Here is a 17,631-nt window from a genome sequence, read left to right as displayed (position 1 = left end):
TGTTCACAGAATATTAAACTATATACCACGTGGTTACTAAATAAAAACAAATGACGATAACAACTAACAAAGTTAACTGTTTAAATACATCTACTTTGTCCTGGAATACTTATAAAATTGGAACAAAAAATGATCAATATCTTAATAACTTTTTTTAATTTTTAAAAAGCTAAATACATTTGCCGAAATTTTAAGTCCTGTAATTAGTGGCGGATTTACCTTTTAGAAGCTTTTGATTTAAGTTAATTCTACTCTACTATTATAAAGAGCGAACTTTCAAATTTTTGTTTGTTTCTTTGTAATGGAGGAACTCAAAAACTACTGGACCGAATTAAACAATTCTTTCATCCAATATATAAAGCTTCAGTATCAACGAGTAACACGTATTAAATTTTATATTCAAAAAATTTGGGACAAATATGAGTTGCAACTAACTAGCTGTCGATAATAGTTCGAACTAATTAAAACAGGATTAATGTAGATGGCAATACGTGTATTTACCTTTTTTAAAACCCAATAAAAATATTAAAATTAAAATCATATAAGCCCCACCAACTGGCGATAATAATTCGTACTAATCAGAACAGAAAGTGGACCTTTTTTCAGTATTTTCAATTAAGACTAACAGGTTCGTTATCATTTATCAATCGGTTAAATTATAACCCCTCAGCTTGTATCCAATCCGCCACTGTAAAAATTAGAAAATTTTCCGTAAAAAAGAATAAAGAAGGGGTCAGATCAAGATCAAGATCATTATAAAATATAGAAATAGTATTCTGGCATTACTGGAAAAATTTTTTTTAAATTTTAACAGTGATTAATAATGATTTGGCATATAATATTTTTGATGTTCTTGGATAGCGCATTCCAAGGAATAAGTAAGTTATTTAAATTTATTAGAGAAGAATTTCAAGAATTTAATATAGTTTTTATTTCAAAGAAATGTTTAAAAAATGAGTTAAATAGATGTTTAGAAAATGTGAAAAATGAGGTAAACAGGTGTTTAGAAAATATAAAATTTGGATTTGAAAATTACAAGTTCACCAATAATGAAGGCATTTTCGTTTATTTGATCTGTCATCTTCAATGCCACAAAGAAGTCGTTCAAAATAGAAAAGGATAACCTTATTAACCGGTACACACAGTGCATCTGAATTAAATAAACAAAAACGCATTAACCTCATCCTTATTTGCTCAATTATAAAATATATATCTATTTCATATAGAATTTCTGATATAAATTTACGTACTGTCAATTTTAAATTAGATTATTGACAATCGTTCGTTTCCAGGCATTGAACAGGTATTATTTATCCGTAATTTTAAAATATTTTTGTAAAAATTTTTTTTGGTCCAGTCAAAAACGCTTTAGTCAGTGAGCAAAATGTCTCGTCATACCATATTTCGAAAATTAATTCCTCTTACATGGACCACAATAGCAAAAAGAAAAATTGTTTCAGCACCGTGCGTTTGCATAAGTATAAAAATCTATTTATTTTCTTTTCTTAAATTGCACGATTTTAGTTTATTTTTGTAGATAATAATTTTAGTAATAATTTGTTCAAAATGTGTTGACGATTTTGACATTATGGAGCAAACTAAAAAAGTAATTTTTCTTTTACATTATAATTAATTGGGATATTCGTTTTTTATTTTAATGTTTTGCCTGATAAATAAATGTTTTTAATGTTTTTTTTTTCGAATTGTCGGATTAATTTTATGTTTGTGTTTTTGGGATTTTGTACACATTGGGTAATTTTATTAATGCGTAAAAAATTATTACGAAAATTATATAACAGTTGCATCATTTAGGGATGGGTTGAAATCTAATTTTAGACCTGGAAATTTTGACTATAGCTTGCTGTTGGGTTTTCTTTACTTGATTCCTAATTGCATTTAACTTAGTAATCAAAAGAGTTTCGGACTACTAAATCAGGGTAAATTTTGGAGTCCTTGAAGTGTCTAGGATTTGAAGGAACCACGCAGTGCCGTACCCCAACCCTAGATTTGATATATCGCTAAAACGCTTGCATTAAATTTGAAGTTTTGTAAATTGCATGAAAATTGTGCGCAATTAAATTAAAATTTCAAGGTCTTTGAATTAGGTGATGTTACTGCAAAATAGCAGTCATATTTTGCAATTTTTACAACTTCTCAAATTAAATAAAAGCTTTTTGCTACATTATACTTAATCTGAATAATATTACTCTTGCGTAAAGTTGGCTTTTTCTGCATAGTACTGTATTTTTAATTATTAACGAAAAAAATTTTGCAAAAGAAATCAGAACAACACTATAATTTTGACCATTTCTTTGGTACCGCGATTTGAAATTGGTCTACATTTGCGTCCTCAAAATTATTTTTACTTTACTATAATGTATTTCCAAGATGATTTTTCTAATTGAGCTGGTTTGGATAGCTGAACTGAGTATAGAAGTTATTAGTCCTTGTATGGCTTTAAGTACTAAAAACGGGTCGGTCAACTGTCGGTTGTTTGAGAGCGTTTACAAACATTGTGAACAAAGGTGATGAGGGAGAAATAAAAAACTGGAAACTAAATATCGATGAAAATGAGTCTTATTTTGTTACTCGGGGTATTTGGAGCCGCTGAACTCGAATATCACAATGAAAATGGCCCCGAGGTACCTGGTGCCCAGGCTGGGCAGTATGCACCTCTTCTTCTGGAGTTTTACGAGAATACTTAACATATTTCGTCGCTGGGAGTACAACTTTCGTCCTCTTTGGGCACCAAGTACCTCGAGGACATTTTCGTTGTGATATTTTAGTTCAGCGGTCCCAAAAACGCGCGAGTAACAAATTTAGACTCATTTCCATCGATATTTAGTTTCCAGTTTTTCATTTCTCCCACATCACTTTTTCCACAAAGCTTGTGAAAAAAGCGCAAAATAACAATTATTAATTTTATCAAGTGGTCATAGTGTCCGAAAAATTCCCTGCTGTTTTTTTTCCAATATGTTGTTATCATGCTCATTCGAAAACGGAGCACTTTCGAAAAAAATTGTAGATAGTATGGTAGACTCGCCAAATGGAACCCTCTCTCGATGTTTTAAGTATGCATTAATTATTTAACAAAAAGGGTGCAGTCCCGCCGTCTATGGATTCTTAATATTTCAAAAAGTATTCACTACACAACTCTAATTGTCCTCCAATCAAAATATTCCTAAAAATTTTCAGCTTGAAATGACTGTCAAATACTACGCCTGGTCTTTTACATTTTACAATTTTTTTTAATTTTAAAACCTATTGATAGTGTGAAATCGGCTTTATATCGATTAATTAATTATTTTTATTATAAGTATGCTTATCTGTATATAATTATTTGCTATGGTGATTATTCAAAAAAAATCGTTATCGATTTAAAATATGTAACTTTTTTAGGTTGCGAAAAAGTTAAACAGCCATTCAGGTATACGAACTACACCAATTCTATAAGAATGGCTTCTCAAGAATATTCACAAGATCCTCCATCAGTTGGATATGAAGATGTAAAAAAAATTGATGGGGCAAATCAATTCTTGATTGATGTACGAGAACGTGATGAAATTCGTGAAACCGGATCTATTCCTAATTCAGTAAACATTCCATGTATGGTTTTCATTATTTTAATTTTCGTTTAGAAACTATTGTTTTCTTTTCATTTTACAGTAAGTGAAATACAATTGGCGTTAACACAGTTATCACCGGAGAGTTTTTTGAAGAAATATGGTCGTGATAAACCATCACCGTTAGCGTATATTGTGTTCTCCTGTCGATCTGGTAAACGAGCAAATATGGCTGCGCAGTTAGCTGCTAAATTAGGATTTAAAGAGTAAGTTAACATAGTTTTTTATTAAAATTTTTCGATCTACAAAAAAAAGCCTATGAATAAAGAATTTTTTCCCGCAAAATTGCATTCAAAGCTGATTTTTGGCATAGTTTCTTTTTGGACTTAACTAGTTAATAAACTTATACTGAGCATCGCGTTTCAAAATGTGGCTACGTAAAATGCTGCTTTATCAATGTAAGTGTGGGTTTTCCAGGGTAACTTCTAATAACTTTCGCCGATAACATGCATTCCGAAGTATGCTTCTGGCTCTTCTGCAGAAGTTTATTTGTTTGAAATTATTTTCTATGTTTTGTTGAAAATTTCGAAGTTTTTTTTCGGCCATAACTTTGGCGGATTTTAGCTTCTAGGTAGCTGCTCCAATATTTCACAGGTTTGTTTTTATAAACGCAACTCTTAATTCCCATAAAAAGGAATCAAATGACTTATTCTTGGCTGAACGCACCTACGATGGACACAGGATTAACTCTTTCTCCAATGCTTACAGTTTCCTCGAACTTTTGCAAAAAGATGAGAATTGTTTGCTCCCTAGGGCGATTAAATTGATCACAATCTTTCCGTAAAAGTCTACACACAGTTCTTACAGAATTGTTATTTCTGTAGAACAAGTGAACAATTTGCTTTGAGCGTTAGTAAATGGAAACTGAAATTGGGTCACCCTTTATTTGCAATAGTCAGTGGCGCTAGAGATAATTTATTTATGAAATTCTGCTTTTATAACTTGGATCACCCTGTATAGTAGGTGTCTTATAATATAAAACAAATGTATTTATCTGTGTAATGTGTTTTTATATTTTTTCAGCGTGGCTTATTACGGTGGAAGTTGGTTAGATTGGGATGCACAAACGAATAAAAAGGAAGAAAAGGAGGGTGCAAGCTCAGCTGCCCAATAGGGCATATATATCTCTTAATTTGTTCAATATTACGAGTTTTGTTATTAATAAAAAGCGTATACAGTTAATGTTGTTTATTTAAAAGAAAAAAGAAAACACATTGTAATTCATATTTTCAATGAAACAATTTTTATTTACATAATTCTGGTATTTATTTATTACCTTACAAAAATTTTTAAAATGCGCGTGCCACGACACAAAAACGTCTGGACATAGGATTGCCACTTAAAAATTGCGGGAAGTCGGTAGATAATAATCCAAGAATCGGGGAATTAATCTAATCATACCACCGGATTATAATATTGTTCGATATAAAAGCTACTCAGAATTGTTGAATTTACCTGAATATGAAACTATCAAAATTTTTTTTCTGAACTCTGGAGAATTTATATTGATGCCGGGAGAGATTAAACAATTCTGGAAGTCTCCCGATCAAATGTAGAGGGGTGGCAACCCTAATTGGGAAAAATGTTCTCTAAATGGCGGGCCCCTTTTTTCATATGAAAGGTCAAAAAATTAATCGACTGAAAATACCAAAAGATTTGGAATTTTTTTATTCGAGTAGTTTTTAGACATTCTGTCCGTAACAACACCGAATCGCAATTTAAAATTTTTTCAAAATTACAAATTAGCTTTCTTTGGGTCTGGGGCCACGCGTAGAAATTGATAGTTATTTCAGATACTAAGCGAGATGTTAGTTTTAATGCCATTTAAATTTCGTAGAGGAAGACACGACCTTTAAGCAACATTCGCTTAAATTTGCAGCCGCTCTGAAATGACTAAAATACTACGCCTGGCCTTAGTTCTATGAAATGAGAGATCTGTTTCATGCATTTTGTACTCTGAAGATGACTGTCAAATATATAAATAAATAGCCGCCTTCGAATTAGTTACTTCATTTTGAAACAACCTGCAACAATGTCACAATCGAAGGGTTCACAAAATGGTGACAGTCTGCTTTTATATTGGGGGTTTAAAATAACTTATCGTTTTTGTCTGATATTAAACTTATTTATTTTTATCAGCTAATTTTGAATTAACCATTTCACGGAATTGTCCCAATATAAGATTTTCACGTTTTTGACGTTCTTCTTTACTGAACATTGCCAACGCACGTTTTTCATCCGCTGAATAAATTTGATTTTCTTTACGTAAACGCACAGCTTCCATACGACGATGTCTATAAAGAAAAGTTTTTTTAAGATAAATTAAAGATTAATCGACAGACTGGAATTAAAAATATTAAAAAATGAGGTCATAGTTAAGTGAAATTATTAGAAATTTTGGAAAATTGAGAAAAAACCTTTAACTACGCAACATGATAAATAGTCTCATTTGCAAAAGAGGTTCTGGTAAAATAACACAGGTCTGCAAAAAAAAATTTTTTGTCAGCTGCATGAGATATTTTTACTAAATTATATGTTTTAGAATGCGCTGATTTCAGAAATGATGACCATTTTTTTCTATCACGTAAGGTTTTTTTGTAAATTCAAAAACAAAAAATTTGTAAAAGCACTCGTTTATTAAAAATTATTCAGTAGCCTGCAAGCATAGTCACATCCCATCTTCCTTGGTACCGTCTCTCGATATCGCGGACATCCTGGTGAAACCGCTCCCCCTTTTCTTCACTGTAAGCTCCCAGGTTTTCAGGAAAAAAGTCTATGTAGGAGTGCAAAAATGGATCTGCAGGCTTATCTTGCAGCCTTGAGCTTCGTATGCTGCTAGTTGAACAATGGTTTTGTAGTCAGGATCCTTAGTATTTCTCAAAAACTTTCACACTACATCCTTGAACGATACACAAGCTTATTTTTCCTTCTCATTCATACTTTCCACAAAGAGTGTGCCGGCTAAAAGCCTTCTGATGTCGGGGCCAGTGAAAACCCCCCTCTTTCAACTTTGCTTCTGACAGCTTCGGGAATTTTGTACATAGATATTTAAAACAGTCTCCACCCTCTTCCAGGGGTTTTACAAATTGTTTCATCAACCCCAATTTGATATGGAGAGGTGGTAACAAAACTTTTTCTGGCGACAGCAAAGTAGTATTGATAACATTTTTCTCTCCAGATTTTAAAGTTTCTCGGGGTGGCCAATCACTTTTAGTCCAATGCTGTTCTCTGGCTCTTCCATATCTACTATCCCATAAACATAAGAAGCAAGGGTAGTATAGCCTGCCTGCTGACCCAAGAGCATCGTCAGCTGCCTGTTGACTTAAAAATCCCCACAAACCATCCATTAATGGTCCTAATATTTGATTCTTTCCAGGATAATGGCCAAATTATTACAGTTACTTTTCTTCCATATGCACAGAATACCCCATTGGAAGCGAAGCTAATTTATTTTCGTTGTGCAATAATACTACTTTAAGACTAGTTTATGTTGTTACTAATATCTATGAAAATCTATGTGATAGAATGTTTTGAATATTTTTCCTATTTTTAGGAGGTCAAAATCTATAAGAAAATGTAAAAAAAATCCTATGCAGTTTTTTAGTCGCAGACCTGTGTAATCTGGTTTATTAAGTCGCAAAATTTTACTTATTTCACTACATTTCATTAGCTGGAATTGCATTTCGAAACAATGCGCCTAAGTCGAGAAAAAAGGCGTTAAACATCATCAAATGACACCTTTAATCATTATTTAGTCATAAATATCGATTTTTGCCCCAATTTCCTAGATCAGTTTTTTGTATTTTATAAATACGTATTTCGACTACCAAGTAGTCATCATCAGTAAGAATTAGCTTTTCGTGATTACTCTTATTATGAATGTTACTATTTGCTAATTTGGTGGCGGACTGCACGATTTATTTCGAAATATCCTAGAGTTCTCATTTATTATCTTCGATAATATTTATATTATTTAGTCACTTTTTCAAGTTTGGAGTGCAAAAACTAAAAGACAAAAATTTTTAGTAAATACCTGCTTCCACTCATAACGTAACCAACAGATTCATAAGATGCGATTTCATCAGATGTTAAACCAATTTCACCACGCCGTGGAATACGTTTACCCTCGGCTACATATGCTGCCATAGCGGCACCTTCACCAGGCAATAAAGCTTTACCATAATCTTTGGGCGTTAATGTTGCATGAGCTTTCTGTTCAGGTCCAACAACTTCATCGTCACTATCACTAGAACTTGAATTATCCACTTTTTTCTTAAGACTAACAGTCTTTTCTGTTTTCTCAACCCATGTTTCTTCTTCAGATGATGAAGACGAATCATCAGAATCACTAACTTTCTTCTTTTTTTTCTTTGATTTCTTTGACGATTTCTTATCTTTTTTGTGTTTTTTGCTCTTTTTCTTCTCCTTTTTATCTTTTTTCTTGCGTTTACGATCCTTTTTGTGTTGTGCTTCGATTTTCTTTTTTATATCTTCGAATAATTCATCTTCGGATCTATAATAATGAAAATTGTTTAATTTTACTTTGGACATTGCATTAAGTAACATACGTTTCTTTAGCTGGTGATTTTTCCCAAATTTGTGGAACGCCAATTAAACCAATACGTTCTCTTTCTTGACGACGTGCATCCATAACATCTTCTTGGGGTTGACGATTATGATTTTTTCCACGATGTCGACTTTCCTCCCTTTCATGACGACTGTAACCACCACTATTATGTTTTGAATATTTATCGTGACTCCATCTTTCTTGAGATTGAGATTCACGAGATTTTGATAATGAATGTGAAGAACGTTGAGACATTTTATTAATATGTTTCAACAGTTTTATTAAATAAATTTATTTTATTACATTACATATCGTTTTTGTTTATAACCCTCTTTTTGACATCAGCTGTCAATAAAAATATGGCTGTCCAAGTTTGTAATGCCAGAATGGCGGTAATTTTAAAAATAATTTAAAAATTGAAAACTTTATAAAATATTAGAACTTTAAACGTTTTATTAACAAGATATAAATATTTTTAAACATTTTAAAACAACTGTTTACAACAAATCTAAGAAATCGATACAAAAACTTATTTTACTTTAAGGCTTTCCAAAGATTCCAGCTTTTTTTTCGATACCCAAAGAGCAAAATTAACTCAGGTTCCTTACACTTGTTTGACCCTTTTAAATGCAACAAAATATAATAAACTCCAAAAATTCTCACGTACTTGATCCTTCTAATAACTCATTAACAAAATGTTTATACAATTTTTCCCTTTCATTATTTTGATTTCTATACAAAGAAGTTATGGGATGTATGATGAGAATAAGACGAAATTAGACTTTTTTGAAGTATGGGAATTTCAATACCATGCAATTTCAATTTTGAAGTTCTTCAAATTTAAAAAGTTAAAATTTTATTTATAGCCAGAATTCTTTGTACTCACACAGTTAACATATTATGATCGAATACAAATATTACAATTTCATAATGATTTCCGGAATGATATTGCGTTAGATAAATGTTTAAACAAAAATTCAACACATTTACCTGCTGCAAGTAATACGATCGAAATGGTAAATATTGATAAAAAAGAATGTTAAGGTAGTACCTACACGAAAGTGATATTCCAAGAATTTCTCAAAACTCAGAATATAAAATATTTAATTCATAATACACTTGCTGTTAAAATTAGAAGATGATTTACCATGCCATACATGAGATATTAGCAATTAAAAGTGACGCAATTTGTACGTGTACATGGGAGAAGTGTATAAAAATACACAAATTTACAAATATTATATTTATTTACCAATGAATGACGTCCACCATCTCTATGAAAAACTAATATAATGTAGAATACTATATTTAGAAAATATATAAATAAAAATAAAAATTATTTACCATATAGTTTCGATAAAAAACTTAAATAAATAACTCGTTTTAGCGATGATTTTTGTGGAAAAGATATGAAGACTAATGTTAAAGGCATATGTCATAGTGTGTGTGCTTATATGTATACTAGAATCAGTAGTGAGGAACTACAGTCTTGTCAAAATAATATATGGTATATGTATAATAGTCATAGCAAGTTAATGCACTGAATGATAGTATTAGTCCAAAACTTTTTGACTGGACGGTCGCGGAGGAACTACCTTAAGTAATTTATCTGAACAAAGTTATGTATTGGATAATTTTTTAGAAATGGGCTGAGCCACTTCAATATATTTCTGAGTTGTGGGCTTTACAATGCATTGTAAATAATACAGAATCATTTTTAAAACTTCCAGATTATAATTGTGCGATTGGTAAGAACAATTAATAAATCATTTTTCATCTTTATAAGCACGTTTATATTAGACTGTATACCAAATGTGGAAACCACGATACCGCATTTTGAAATATATTGAAGATTCGTCAAATTTGACAAAATATTTGAAAAGTATGGCCCAAAATTAGCAGAATTACATACTTGATTGATCCAAACTGGATAAACCTTGCGTGGGGTAGAGCAAAATCAAATTTTTTGGATTTTTATGACGTCATATAGTTAAAAAATTAATATTTTAGATATTTTGGCCAAATTTTATCGTATTTGAATGAGCTTTTTTTGAAACCCACTAATTTGGGATCATATTTATCATTTTTCGTGGTATTCATTTATAGTAACCCTTATAGCAAATGTAGAAACCGCGATCCCACCTTTTCGAAATATATTAAAGATTCGTTAAATTCCTCGTATTCGAGCACACAAGTTATATCCCCTTAATAATTATAGACCAAGGGACATAAGTTAATGGGTCTTGGGGTTTTTGCTTCCAGATAAGTCTTATGGTATTGAAGATATTGCAACTATAGCAATTCCAATAAATAACTCTACTACCACAAACAACAAGTCAATTGAACACAGGTGAAAAAATAACCTTAGAAAATTAAATTTTGAATGACTTTAAGGCATTCTTTTAAAAATAAGAAATTCAAACACAGATCCAGGAACTTCGAGCATCAGCAGCGCTCAATGCCAAATTAACATCATAAATGGAGCTAGAATATTCTAATGAATTTTAACCTGTATCTATAATATTCTTGACTATTCTATCTTGTAGTAACTCTGGACAAAGCTGGAAAAATATTCGTTCATGGAAATTCTTACAAATAATTCATACCACAATAGAGTATATAGGTTGCGTGAAGCTGGCTCTAGTAAGCAGAAACTTGAAAACCACACAATTTTTAATATGCAGTTATAAACCACCAAAAGCGTTTGATGATTATACGAACAAAAACTGGTCTAACATCCATTCGAAATCCAAGCGAAGCAATAGATTAAGTAAAAATTTAATATATAATTTTTTTATGGGCGATGTATTACGTCACTTTTGGAAGTTTTCTGATCTAGATAGAGGAACATTTTAGTTTTCGTCCCACATTGAGTCCATTATAATTGCGTTTATTTTCTTGATATTCATTTAATGCATCTGCCAAGATTATATACTTATTTTATAGGCAATTTGAATTACATTTTTGTTTAATGTAGCATAACTTTTCCAAGATCGTTATAATTAGAGTTTGTTGGAACCAAAGTGGCACTGAGCAAGAAAGAGTGTATGATGTATGTGCATGTGCACTCACATCTACACTCTCTCTTGTTCGGTGCCACTTTGGTTTGAACGAACTGTAATACTTATGATAGACGAGACTAAGAAATAAATTTTATAAGTATTCCGGCACAGTTTAAAGATCGATCGATTTTTGCTTAATAAACACATATTTTGCAGCCAATTTACAATCTAGCAATTAAAAAAATATTTGGTATACTTAGGTATTATGTTTAGAAATTTCTGGTCGAATATACTCTATATCAGTCGGACGCTTTGTCTTGGTCGGTTACGTTTCAATTTGAACGGGCTCTATAATACATTTAATATCTTTTATTATTGAATTATAAAGTTGAAATATTGGAAAATCAAAGGATGGAATATCACATGATATCGAAAATGGAAAGACTTGCACTTAGAAGTGAAATGAGGGATGGCGATGATTGCGTATGTACAGAGGAGGTAAGAGTAAGAGCCAAGAAATCTGGAGCTTCCAATATTGTAATTAATTTTTATATAATATTGTTAATAACAATTATTTTACATTTGTTATAATAATTTATACTTTCTCAAAAATAAATTATTCAATTAATAGTTGTATTTATTATTTAAATAAACAAATCATAAAGGTCATTGTTGAAATACCCTGTATAGACAATGTTGAATATCAGTGACTATATAGGCCTTAAAAAATGGTACAAGTATTGCAATCTGGTAGTCGAAATTGTAGCTACTAAATTTGGGTCTAGTTCTGATTTTAATTAGTACGAATTATTATCGCCAGTTGGCGAGTTGCAACATGGTTGCATCAGGTTAAGCATCTCCCAGTTATCAATAGGTACCTATTCGTTGTGTGCGTAGTCATGGTAGGGATAATAAAATCGATGCCAGCGCTTTAAGTGAAAAATTTTGGAGATAAAGTGGGCTGTTATGACTAATTTGCAATTATTTACATGTTAATGATATAGAAACTGTCAAATTAAAATGATTGAAAAACACTAATTAATTAAACTTAATGCATTAAAAATTGTGAAAATAAGAAATCAAATTGTACAAATATTATTTTTCAAATGTTAATTATCGTAATTATTTATTTAAATTTGTGAAACAAGAATATTAAATTTTAAATGTAAGTTTTCAATGCAATCCACACAATTATATATGCATCCATTAATTCTATAATTAAAGTAGTGTATCGTTGTCATGGAAACGAAATTCACGCTCGGAGCGAATAATATAATTAAACTGTAGTTACCTTATTAATTACATAAAATTACCTACTTGATCTCTGGATCTTACAATAATCGATCAAAATAATATATTTATGGCCATAATGTTCGGTGTATTTTGTATTTTATTTTTATTGCAATATTTATTATTATTTACTAATAGTTTATCATTTGATTATTGTGAATTTTGTGACGGCCGTCACACAATGTGTATTTATAAAGTTAGTATACAAATTTTTTAATTGCAGTATGGCCTCGATAATCTGAAAACCCAAAATTTGTTCCACGTTCAGATTGACGAAAAAGTTTTATATGATTTTTTTACTATATCTTAATTTTAACTTCAATTCTAGGAGCCATCGAAGAATTGCAAAGATTATAAACTAACAAAATTAAAGACTTCAGATCGTAACACAATTGTTGAAGTACATAATACATTACGAAGTGATGTTGCTTTAGGCAAAGCACAAGCAAAAAATAAACAATTTTTACCAACTGCTAGTAATATGCGTGAAATTGTAATATATTTTAAATTATTTTAAGTTGAAAAGAGTCCTAAAATTAATTTTAAACTTTAGAAATGGGATGATGAATTGGAATCCATTGCGGAACAGTGGGCGTTACAATGTGTTCCGTATGAGGAACCCTATCAACATGATGAATGTCGTTTTGTTGGTAAGTAATATCTGCGGTAATATCTTAAGAGAAAATTTTGTGGGTTAAAAATGAATGTCAACCATTTCGTGGAACATTCACTATTACTCAAAAAAGAATATTACTCCAAACAGTTATCAGAGCGAAGATATACATAAAAAAAAAAGTTGGGGTCGTGGGATCCCGCCATCAATGCAGTTCTCTTTTCCGTCTACTCAAATTAATGACATCATGTTTACTACGACATTCAATTTAATTCATAGGTGTTTTCTACATGGTACTTTGATTTACTTAGGGACTTATATGATTTTTCAATTCCATTGTTCTAGAATTTTGTTATTCAATAGAATTTAATCGAACACACGCAGCATACCTCACATTCTTGCGTGCCGATTTCTACCAGTTCGCTCACCTCCGCAAGCCGCGTAAAGGGAATTCTCGTTGAAATAGAATTATGCCTTGATGTTTTTTCTAAACTTTGAATGCTAACTCATGTTTTTTTTTTGTATGTAGAAAGATTTGATGTTGGTCAAAATATTCATACAGTATTTTCTGTAACGCCCCCAACTGCAACATTTGAGACTATGATTTTTCAGTGGTTCAATGAAATATGGAATTTTAATTTCACTATAGACGAGAAAAAGTATGTACGAAAAGTTAATATAATAGTTTTTAAAATTTTATAATACTTAAGTATTGATAAGACTGGAATTTTATAGCTTATATTCAAATTTTCAAGAGCACTTATTGTATTTCTATGGATACACCCATTATTTATCTTTAATTTTTTGATCATTTGTGTTATAAAAAAATTAAATTACAAATCTTATCTTATCTTATCTTATATATTTAAACGAGCAATTCTTGTATATATATATATATATATATATATATATATATATCAACGATCTTAGAAATGGCTCCAACGATTTTCATGAAAATGAGTATGTAGGGGTTTTTTGGGGCGATAAGTCGATCTAACAAGGTTTCATTTTAAAAAAAACGTCGTTTTATTCGTTTTTTCATGAAAAACTGAAACATACATCGCAAAATATGACTCTTCCTGACATCTATTGGTGTATATCGTAGTTAATGAAATACAATGCAAATTATAACTCTTCCTGACATCTATTGGTGTATATCGTAGTTATACGATATGAAATAAAATACATTACCGGGACATTCAAATTGGTATTTGTGTGGAGACATTTAAAACGGTCTTCTATTGGTGATAAAATTTGTGTCTTTTTAAGAATACCGAGCAAAGCTCGGTCATCCAGATATTATATATTAAAAGTAATAACGTCTAGTCAGGACAGTAAGTAATGACTAGCAATTGATTAAATACAGATTTTTGATCTCTACTTTGCACCCTCTACTGGCGCTTACATATAGTTTTTAAATATATCTCAGGAAAAAAGTCCATTTAAAAAGTTATGCAAATTTTAAGAATAATTGTTGCATGTAGTAGGTTAAAAGCAAATGGTAATGAAACTTCAACTTTACATTTTAATCAAATCGTATATTCATATCTTGAATTTGTTGGCTGTGCTGAAATTCTATTCCCGGGAAAAGTAAGGCTCGCGAATGCATCGGCAATTAAATTGGGCTACATAAAAAGATTTATATGTAATTATGGACCAATATATGAAGTAGAAGAAGATTTGTATACTGTTGGTGAACCATGTGCAAATTGTCCATACAATTGGTCCTGTAAAAAAGATAAAGGATTATGTTTCGACACAGAATTCCCTGGTGCATTTGGTAATAAACCTTAGGAATAAATTAATATTTGTATAATCTTTTAATCTAGAATTGTAGATCTGACACAATTTCAGATTCTGGTATTTTATTATTAAATGGTAAAAGTTTCTGAGACAATATTATTAATTAGGCAACTTGTATGTTGTAAATGTTAAGTGTTTGTCAAATAATTGAAAACTATTTACGTGTATAACGTATATGTAATTCAAGTTGCCTATTTATTAATTTTGTAAGTCAATTTTAACATTAATCGTTCCATTAAATTAACAATTTATTGTTTATTAACAAATAGAAACATTTGCGCCACTAACTTATGCGTTGCTAATGATATTTGACACCTAAGAAACACATTCAATGAGGTTTTAGCAAAATGCGAGCGGTTTATTTCATTTTTCTTTATTTTTAACATCTTTAACTGTACTAAATATTTAATTTTTGAAATAATTTGCTTTGTAGAAAGACAAGAAAAAACGTATCTATGGGGTGAACATAGTGAAAGAAGTTCTAAGTCGGGAGCTTCACGTGCTATTAATGTTTTTATACAATTGTTGATAGTAATAATTTTACACTTATTTCCATTTTAATAATTTTGTTAATTTAACGTGAAAGTACATCTTGCTATGCACCAAACTTTTTCATAAATAAATTATTCAATTAATAGTTTCATTTTAAAAAAAAGTAGTGATTTTGTTAAAACAACACCGTATATGGCACAAAGTTTGAAAAGGTAAATATATCGAAAGAATAAAGAGCTACTACATAATTATCGACAATAACTAATGGACGAGACCACGCCTAAAAATTAAGAGCCTAAAATGAAAATATCGACCTTATTTCACAAAATAAATAAATACTGTATGGGGATTAAAAATGTAACTAATTATTTCTTAAAAAACAGCTTTGTACAAAAAGTTAAAAATAAGAAATGAGTAGGTACCTACACATATCGCTAATCTCGATTGTAATTTTCTTGATTAGTTCATCAATTCCGCAAAAACTTCCACCATCGCTCTTATGCCTTTGAATACTCTGTAAACTATCTTTTGAGACAATGTTTTTTTTGTAGTAGCTCGCGATATACTGGGGTGGGTCATTGTAGTTTATCCACTGAAATTACTCCGATGGAAAAAGACATTTTAAAAATTCTACCGAACGCTGATTTTTGTAGAATTAGAAACTATCTGAAAACACCACCTCTCCAATACTTACTCTTCATGTTAATGATCTTTAAGATAATTAGATAAGTATACAAAACTTTAGAATTTTCTGACACTCTGCCCATAGGACAACAGCCTTAATCACTTCCCAATATTTTTATATGGTGTATGCACAGGAAGTATATTTGCAAAAAAGCATGGCAATTGAAATAGTTAAAAAGTTCAAGTCCGCGTTATGATTTTCAAGCCATACTCCTATGTTTGTTATAAATTGCTTATATCTTCGGAGTAATTTTCCTGGAATAATAACATGGCCCATTCTTCATTTCAGTTTATTTTTAATTTAATAAAACTATTTCTGTTTCAGATATTTTAAAATCTGGTCCAAAATTTTACGTGTAGATTTTAGTTTATCCACTAATGCTGCGAATAAAAGGGTAGCTAAATGCTTGAATTATCTTCACTCATTATCCAAAAAACGTTTGTACCGAAACCTACCGTTTGTACCATCGGGTAGACCAGAAATAAGATATGGGGAATGACAAAATGGCAAACGTAATTCTGATCTGTGTCATCGTAGTAGAAAGAGAAATAGTTTTAATCGTGCTAATATTTTTTAAATTAATATTTGCTATTTGATACTATTATGTTATTGTTATCTATTTTATACATTTATTGAGAATTATTAAATTATTTACAAAGATTCGTTTAAATATTTATTATTTACCAGAATCGTACGAGAAGTTTTCAGGTGAACCTATTACTTGCCAAGCTACAAACGGCTTGTAGCCTACTAGGGAATATTGATTTTTTTTTTGCATTTCTTAACAAAATGTGAAAACCGATATCGTCTAACAGGTGGAAAAAAATTAAATTAAAATTAAAATCGGCTAAGAAATACGGAAGATAAAAGCATTTTAAAGTACTAATTAGGCAGATATTAGACAGATATAGGACATAGTATTTGACGTCATAGATTATGTTTGCGATAAGAACTTACCAAATTTTATTTTGCTAGAAAGGGATACAAACAAATCCTTGATGGGTTAGTCGAAAAATGATAGATTGTAAAGATCTATGGAAGTAGTATAAGCCTGCCTATTTTTAAGCCATGTTTGGAATGATTTCCCTGGAGAATTACAAAAACTTTTTTTGTTGCAGATGCTGAGAGCAATAAATCAATTTCCAATAATTATAAAAAATACGACTTAAACTTTTATAAATGGCGAATAGATGGTGAAAATTCATCCCCCGTTGCTGCAAATACAAGTAGAGTTAAATGTTGGCATCAACTTCGTTCATTATTCAATAAACGTTTGAACGAAACGACGGAACAAAGTGATCGTCCTCCAATTGGTTCGATTGTGACAATAACACGGAAAGGTAAATGGAAGAATGGGAAATGTCGTTGTAATCAATCTCCTCGTAGTAGTCAACAATATAAAGATATGAAGAATAATTTGCTTGGTATTAGCCGTGCCAATATTTCTAAAATTAATATTTGCTGTTTGATAATACTATTATGTTGTTATAATCTATTTTGTAGATTATTTAAGAATTATTAAAGTATTTACGAATATTAGTTTGTGTATTATTTAA

The 17,631-nt window shown here is 30.5% G+C and overlaps 3 protein-coding genes across 7 annotated transcripts; 2 read left to right on the top strand and 1 right to left on the bottom strand.

Moving 5' to 3' along the window:
• The first annotated feature begins 808 nt into the window (after positions 1-808).
• Positions 809-4,805, top strand: LOC123291028 (rhodanese domain-containing protein CG4456-like). Of its 5 annotated transcripts, XM_044871451.1 has the most exons (5): positions 1,162-1,303; positions 1,358-1,478; positions 3,400-3,606; positions 3,667-3,829; positions 4,647-4,805. In XM_044871451.1, the coding sequence occupies exons 2-5, from the start codon at positions 1,385-1,387 to the stop codon at positions 4,735-4,737; spliced, it is 555 nt and encodes a 184-aa protein (XP_044727386.1). In that variant the 5' UTR covers positions 1,162-1,303; positions 1,358-1,384; the 3' UTR covers positions 4,738-4,805. The 5 variants fall into 5 exon arrangements, with proteins under 5 accessions (XP_044727389.1, XP_044727386.1, XP_044727390.1 ...); XM_044871454.1 differs by lacking the exons at positions 1,162-1,303; positions 1,358-1,478 and adding an exon at positions 809-878; XM_044871455.1 differs by lacking the exon at positions 1,358-1,478 and having other exon boundaries at positions 1,230-1,303.
• A 79-nt stretch (positions 4,806-4,884) lies between these two features.
• On the bottom strand, positions 4,885-8,546 carry LOC123291014 (NKAP family protein CG6066). The gene is made up of 3 exons (XM_044871434.1): positions 8,192-8,546; positions 7,657-8,136; positions 4,885-5,917 (listed from the first exon to the last, which is right to left on the bottom strand). The coding sequence occupies exons 1-3, from the start codon at positions 8,443-8,445 to the stop codon at positions 5,746-5,748; spliced, it is 906 nt and encodes a 301-aa protein (XP_044727369.1). The 5' UTR covers positions 8,446-8,546; the 3' UTR covers positions 4,885-5,745.
• Positions 8,547-12,637: 4,091 nt separating this feature from the next.
• On the top strand, positions 12,638-17,631 carry LOC123294597 (venom allergen 3-like). Its single transcript, XM_044875682.1, has 7 exons — positions 12,638-12,678; positions 12,811-12,975; positions 13,036-13,132; positions 13,625-13,754; positions 14,580-14,875; positions 17,194-17,499; positions 17,579-17,631. Exons 1-7 carry the CDS (start codon positions 12,664-12,666, stop codon positions 17,629-17,631), a joined length of 1,062 nt encoding a protein of 353 aa, XP_044731617.1. The 5' UTR covers positions 12,638-12,663.

Source organism: Chrysoperla carnea, chromosome 1, assembly GCF_905475395.1.
Source record: "Chrysoperla carnea chromosome 1, inChrCarn1.1, whole genome shotgun sequence".
Lineage (NCBI taxonomy): Eukaryota > Metazoa > Arthropoda > Insecta > Neuroptera > Chrysopidae > Chrysoperla > Chrysoperla carnea.
The sequence above is the reverse complement of the archived record's forward strand: the minus strand, read 5'-3'. Positions and strand labels throughout refer to the sequence as shown.

Excerpts from the sequence above, each read along its gene's own strand:
- LOC123291028 (XM_044871451.1), top strand. The coding sequence starts at position 1,385 with ATGTCTCGTCATACCATATTTCGAAAATTAATTCCTCTTACATGGACC. Across the intron at positions 1,479-3,399 it reads AGCACCGTGCGTTTGCATAA|GTTGCGAAAAAGTTAAACAG; the intron begins GTATAAAAATCT and ends TAACTTTTTTAG. Across the intron at positions 3,830-4,646 it reads GCTAAATTAGGATTTAAAGA|CGTGGCTTATTACGGTGGAA; the intron begins GTAAGTTAACAT and ends ATATTTTTTCAG.
- LOC123291014 (XM_044871434.1), bottom strand. The coding sequence starts at position 8,445 with ATGTCTCAACGTTCTTCACATTCATTATCAAAATCTCGTGAATCTCAA. Across the intron at positions 8,137-8,191 it reads AAATCACCAGCTAAAGAAAC|ATCCGAAGATGAATTATTCG; the intron begins GTATGTTACTTA and ends TCATTATTATAG. Across the intron at positions 5,918-7,656 it reads TACGTTATGAGTGGAAGCAG|ACATCGTCGTATGGAAGCTG; the intron begins GTATTTACTAAA and ends TTTTCTTTATAG.
- LOC123294597 (XM_044875682.1), top strand. Across the intron at positions 13,133-13,624 it reads TGATGAATGTCGTTTTGTTG|AAAGATTTGATGTTGGTCAA; the intron begins GTAAGTAATATC and ends TTTTGTATGTAG. Across the intron at positions 13,755-14,579 it reads TTCACTATAGACGAGAAAAA|TAGGTTAAAAGCAAATGGTA; the intron begins GTATGTACGAAA and ends TGTTGCATGTAG.